This window comes from Convolutriloba macropyga, chromosome 8, assembly GCF_964194025.1.
Source record: "Convolutriloba macropyga chromosome 8, txConMacr16.3, whole genome shotgun sequence".
Lineage (NCBI taxonomy): Eukaryota > Metazoa > Xenacoelomorpha > Acoela > Convolutidae > Convolutriloba > Convolutriloba macropyga.
The window spans coordinates 53,252,647-53,259,420 of NC_134475.1; the positions used below are offsets into that span (position 1 = coordinate 53,252,647).

General features: G+C 34.5%; 1 protein-coding gene across 1 annotated transcript; it reads left to right on the forward strand.

Annotated features, from left to right (window-relative positions):
- The first annotated feature begins 704 nt into the window (after positions 1-704).
- On the forward strand, positions 705-2,670 carry LOC142344825 (ER degradation-enhancing alpha-mannosidase-like protein 2). The gene has a single exon (XM_075396809.1). The coding sequence runs from the start codon at positions 728-730 to the stop codon at positions 2,552-2,554; it is 1,827 nt and encodes a 608-aa protein (XP_075252924.1). The 5' UTR covers positions 705-727; the 3' UTR covers positions 2,555-2,670.
- Positions 2,671-6,774: the final 4,104 nt, after the last annotated feature.

Consider the following 6,774-nt stretch of genomic DNA (forward strand, 5'->3'; position numbering starts at 1 on the left):
TGATTCTCGATAAATGATTTTCAGTAATTCTGTTTTATCGTTCCGCAAAATATCAGTCGGTCGAAATTGGTTCGATAAAACAGAGCGAAGCTGGCTTTGAGAGTGCCTCGACCACATTTCGCGCGAGTTCGAAAAATGATAACAAACATTGTCTTCCGCTAAAGTCCTCCGGGCTGTAGCGGAAGACAATGTATCCCAGCTACGTGTAAACACTCAAGCGGCACCAAATCTGAGATCAATCGAACTCAGCGAGACAGTATATTAATTGAAGCCGTTTTGTTGCTCCTATTGATTTGATTTTTGTAGTCCATCTCGCAGAAAGATTGCTTTTCAATTCAAAAAAAGACCCATAATTTTGTTAAGGCCAAGTTTAGTTCAATTATCGAGCAAAATTTAATTCAAAATTGTTTTTCTGAACCATTAGTTTCGGGTTAGCGTGGAGTTACGGTTTTCCGTTTTTTGCTTTTTACTAAAAGCGATAGAAGTCTTGATTTTCACCTGCAGTGTTGTACAAGCAAGTGACAATTTTTCGTAAATTTTTGATTGACATCTGAATAGATTTTCAAAATTTTACTTTGTAAATTTGGGTATAAATTGATAAACATTAAGTTGATTGAAAAAATTGGTTAAAATTATTTAATACACATTTAGCAATCCAATCGAGCAAAGGTTCCGTCTAATGTCAATTTTAATTTTTCAGTATGACAAATGATATTGGGTCGGGGTGATGTTTGTGTTAACCTGTTTGGTGCTCAGTTGCTCAGTTTTTATCTTCACTGAGGGTTTAGAAGAAGAAATATCCAGTTCGGAATGGACCCCAGACCAGCTTCATCGTTATCGCGACAAAGTAAAAGAAATGTTCTACTTTGCTTACGACAATTACATCCGAAAGGCGTATCCGAACGATGAGCTGCGACCTATAACGGGCACTGGTCATAATACTTATGGAGGTGTTAGTGTGACCCTTGTTGACGCCTTAGACACGTTAGCAGTGTTAGGAAACATATCAGAATTTAACCGGGTTGTAAAGGTTATTGAAAACACGTTTAATTTTGAGCTGGATATTAATGTGTCGCTTTTCGAGACTAATATACGGGTTCTTGGAGGGTTAATTGGAGGTCATCTGATGTTCGATCAAATGGGCGTGCCCGCTGAAAATTGGCCTTGCGATGGACCGCTTCTACGCAAAGCACAGCAGCTAGCAGATAAATTGATTAAAGCTTTTGATACGCCGACTGGTATGCCTTACGGAACCATCAACTTGAAGCAAGGTGTAAATCCAAAAGAAACGCCCGTTACATGCACGGCATGTGTTGGAACTTATTATCTAGAATTCGCTACTCTGAGTCGCCTAACGGGAAACTCGATCTACGAAGAAACGGCGCTTAAAGCTCTTAATTCGCTTTTCAAGTCGCGGTCCGCTGTTGATCTAGTTGGCAACCATATAAACGTTTCAAATGGTAATTGGGTTTACACTGATTCGACCATAGGAGCAGCTGTCGATTCTTATTTCGAATATCTTCTCAAAGGTTCCATTCTGACTGGCAACAGAGAAATGTTTGAACACTTCGAAGTTTTAATTGCTAGTGTTGAAAAGTACATGAACAAGGATGACTGGCATTTTTGGGTGAGTTTGAACTCTGGTAAACCCGTTTTGCCCTATTTCAACTCGCTTGAAGCATTTTGGCCTGGTTTGATGACGTTGTACGGTAGAATAGACTATGCCAAACGTTCGTTTGCTAATTATTACTCGCTGTGGAGTTATTTCGGATTTGTGCCCGAATTCATGAATATCCAGAAACAGGAAGTGCTGAAAGGAAAGGAAGGGTACCCTTTGCGACCAGAGTTGATAGAAAGCGCTTTCTATTTATTCCAGGCCACAAAAGATCCGTATTACCTTACTGTCGGGCGTCAGGTTGTTCACTCAATTGAGAGCAGTGCTAAGGTCGATTTCGGTTATGCGCATGTGAACAGAGTTTCAGATCACGCTTTGGAAGATCAGATGGAGTCATTTTTCCTTGCTGAAACTGTCAAATATCTTTACTTACTTTTCGACGTGGATAATTTTGTAAATTCTGAAGGCGCGAAGCCGAGAACAGTCGATTTTAAAGATGGCTCACAATGCTTAATAAACACAGCGGGTTACATTTTCAACACTGAAGCTCATTTAATTGACCCAGCGGCGCTGTATTGTTGCCACAACCTAAAATCTGACCTAGATATTATCAAATCAAGAACTGAAGAATTTGAAAAGTCATTATTTGAACCTGACAATTTCGAAGAAATGCCAAAATCAAAAACCAACAGAAAAGTTCTGTCATCTGTGGAGGAACTAAAAGTAAAAGTGCCTTTCATTACATGTAGACATACGACTCAAAACTTCTCAAGACTTGTATGTCCTGATGATCTACATTCGTATTTAACGGAAACTGCCTTGCAGTATGATTCCCTTAATAGTTATGGAATAGAAACAAGTAGACAGTTTTGCCATGATACCTGTGATTTTAGCAAATCGGCCATGTATGGCCAATTGATATCCGATTCTGTGTGCTAAGCTACATCTATTATTTATTTCAAGTGTAGGTTTTAGTTGATGTCTAATCATTTGTATTTTATCTTTCTTGTTAAGCTTCGATTATATGATGGTTTATGCAAATCTTTTCCTGTAAATTTTTTTTTGATGAAACCAAAAAGATGAAAAGTTCGGCATTTAATTATTTATATGTCCTCAATAGATTTAGCCTTGATACTACAGGAAATTTCTCTGCGGATATAGCGTTTGCTGTCGTTTTCTTAATCCTGGAAGTATCATAATTATCAGTGCTCTTTTGAAAGCGAAGTTTTTCTTGAAACGCGTCTTTCATCGAGTTTTAGTTATTCTCCTGTCGTAACCTTCCGGTACCAAAATCGTTGCCTACAAAGCACCAAATTGTTTTAATGCATATTTTGAAAGTTACAGATCTATCGTTTTTGAAGGAAAGTTTTATATCGTTTTGAGGAGGGTTGACATATTTGCGGTTTTCCAAGATGTGTTTATTTCCCAGTTTTTTTCCAAATTCCCGACAATTAGGTTACAAGCAGGTTTCTTATTTTCTAATAAGCTTCACAAAATTTAAGTATACAAAAGTTTTTTTCTTGGTCGAGAGCTGTAAACTGGTAGATAGAATACAAAATAAATGGTTATTCTTAAACACGCCCAGCTTTTCACTTTTTGCAAATTTTTGTTTGTGATTCCGAAATTTCAAAAATACACATATATCATGAGCCTCTAACAGTACTGTTATGTGAAATATGAGCAAAAAAAAACAAAAATGTTTGAAAATTGTTGACGCTCTGACGTTGTTGATATCTTCTCTAAGTAAACACCAAGTAATTTACCAGGGTTATTACAGCTTGACAAACCATTTGCTTTTTTATTATTGTTTTTTTTCTTTTTTTATAGAACAGGACATTTTTTATAAATTGCAATTATTTCTTACAGATATTAAGTAAAATAGAGAAAAGATGCTCGCTGATGTGCAGTGGCCCAGAATGTTCCGACATCGCTGATCCACAATTTTGTCTCTATTTTCTACCAATTGACTCAGAGATAGACTGCTTTTAGAGGATTAGTCCATATTTTGTCATTTAAACTAAACTTTGATAGATTCTTAAAGGACACGTCTATAGAAAAAAGGGGGTTCATACCAGTAAGATCAAATTTCTTTCTTTTAATGGAATAAATACTCGAAAAAACGAAACGACAGACCTGAAATTATCTCTAATGCAATTTATTAAGTGAAATGCTATTTTTTACCAATGAACAAAAATTGAGATCCAAAAATCAAAATTCATCCCATTTTCAAACTGAATCTCAAACTGTAATTTAAGCGTAAGTAACGTTATGTAACAGGTGCACATTTCGATTAGATCTTAATTTCTGAATGTAGACATATGAGTGAGTGAATAAGTAAAAAAAGAAAAAAAGACCTTTGGACTGCATTATAATTTTAAACTGAGCATTCAAATTCAGATCAAATTAAAGTACAGGATACCCAAGGTATCTAATGACGAGGTAAATCATGATTAAGGTTAGTAATTTTTGCACTTAAAACTTATCAAACAATTGCTCCAGCAAATTTGTGAGACATTTATATACATACGCAAAAAAATCCTTAATATAATTCGAATTTTGTTTAACAGAAATTGGAGCTTAAATTTGAAAAACCTTCCTCTAAATTCAAAAATTAATAGCGCTGAACAGAAATACAGTGATTTGGGTATAAATCATTTTTATACCCGATGTGATCTTTATACGAGTCGGTGAAACAATATTGAAGGGAAAAATTCCATTGAAGGGAAAAATTCCAAAAGGTGTTTTTGAATTACAATTCAAAACATTTTGCTGTTGATTAGATGCATTAAAAAATTTCAGTTGGTCCTTTTACGAAAGCCAAATCTACTTGTCAGCAATCAAAACAACTGATGAGTACAATTATAAACAACCAAATTTGACCGAAAGAATTTTTAGGAAATAAGTGCGGTCGTTTTTTTGTTCATGGTTGCATATCAATTCCAAATCGAAGGGTAGATTCAGATATGCTTCAATTTTGACTTACGAAGACTTCAATGAATGTTAGAGGTGAACAATAACAGAAAAACTGTTAGAGCTCGTGATTCGGGAATTATTTTCAAAAAATGATATCTAGTTATAAAAACTATAAGCCTTTAAATCGAGCCCCTCATAAGCTTCTTTTAAGCCACTACAACATTCGATCTTTCATTACTTAGACTGTAATAACTCTACAGAGAAAAAAATATCTGAAGTCGGAACTCCAAAATTTTATACTTTATAAACATATTTATATCTTTTTAAGCATTGCTCGATTGTAATCAATATCACAAAACTTAATGAGGCACTAGGGGTTTTTCATACCCCGTTCGCGTGAGAACTCCAACGAGACTTGCCAGCATTGGTAATTAGTGACAATACAGTGCCCAAAAGATATGGGCAGAACTTTAAGTAAAAATCAACAAAGCCAGTATTTGATCACAGACAAATTCAGACCAAGCAGCATATGTGGACCATTAAGACAAGTAAATGACATTGTTGCACTCAGTATTTCACTTTATGTAAATTGAACTTTGATAGGTTCTCAAAAAAGACAGACGCTTATGCAAAAAAGGGTTAATGCCACTTGAGCTCAATTTTCTTTGTCATTAGAATGAATACTTGAACAAGTGGAATGACAGACATGAAATTTAACCTAACCCAATACATTTTTCCTATTTTAAATGGTCAATTTTACAGCGTGAAAAATATTTTTTCCAAACAACTTAGGAGATACAGAACTCTACAGTTATCACGGTTTCAAAATAGATTTTAAACTGTAAAGTCTCTCAAGTAAGAAGCTCATTATTATTCAGCTTCTTGCCTCTAAGTAATTTGATTAGTTTCCAAACGCTCAAATTAGATTTCTATTTGAGTGAAATGTATAAGAGACCTCTACTAACTTCTAAATCGTGATTGAGAATGCAAATTCAAATGAGATCAGCGAAGCCAGGTAATCTCAAGCTAAGTCATCAGTGAGGTTTGTCAGGATTGCCTTTAGAACTTCCCAAGTGCTTGTTCTGACAAGTGAGTGATCAAATCACATAAACCACATCAACACAAAGAAAACTTTTATAGAACTCCTTTTTCTTAATTAAAGTTCTCGTGTTAGAAAAATACAATATTACAGAAAATTTCAAACTAAGCAACGAAGAATTAGAAATTAATTTTAAGTATAAAGGATCTGGCTATTCTTATAAAAGAGAATAATTTACAGGTCGACCAAACAATATTGTTGGATTTAAAAGAAACTGCTGTCAAATGGACATATTCAAAAGCATTATAAGTCAGATGTCGCTGAAGGCAATCAGAAGAATTGAGCTAATTTTGATCAAACAATTTAACCGAAGAACCAGATGATTGTAAAGCAAATATAGAAAAAAACTCAAAAATTTTTCTTTATTTTGCGAAATTAATTTTCACTTTTATCTAGATGATTAGTTTTCAAAGGAAGAGAAATTTAAGATCATGTGTCTCATTATGGACTTATGAAGATTTTATTAATTGAAATTGATTGGAAAGACAGCAAACAAACAAAATATGTCAAAAATCAAGTTTAAAAAATTTGGTGTCCAGCCATAAAAGCCATTACCTATCAACTGAAGCCAATGGTAACCTTCTCTCACTCCACTGCACGCATCAATGAGACCTTTCAACACTCATACCATGACAAACTGCAGAAATAAAACAGTCAAAACTCACTTGGCAGCAGCTTTTCACTAAAATTCAATTGAGAAGGCGGCTAAGTTAGTCTCATTTTTGCTTTAAAATTCAATAGTGTTCTATAATAACCTCCAGTGACGTCATATAAAGCAAAGCGCACTTACTAAAAATCCCCCCTGGAAACCACGTTTCCGCCCTCGCCTCCAATGAAAACAGGCTATAAATTTTATTTAATGAGTTTCTCAAGTATCCGCAAGGAAACAAAAATAGTATAATCAGATATTTTTAAACTTATGCTCGTCATTACCTCTGTTGAGCTCCACAAATGCGTATAAGTGTTAAATTATTAAAATACTTAAGTTTCTGGTTCATCATTATAATTTATCAAAATAAGTTATAAGAATAAGTTCTAAAATATGAACGTCGTCAATTTTTCTGTAATTACGCACATTTTCAGAGATCCGTTCTGGATCTTATTTTGCTGTGATTCTTATTTCAGCAAATAATTGTATTTCAGAGAT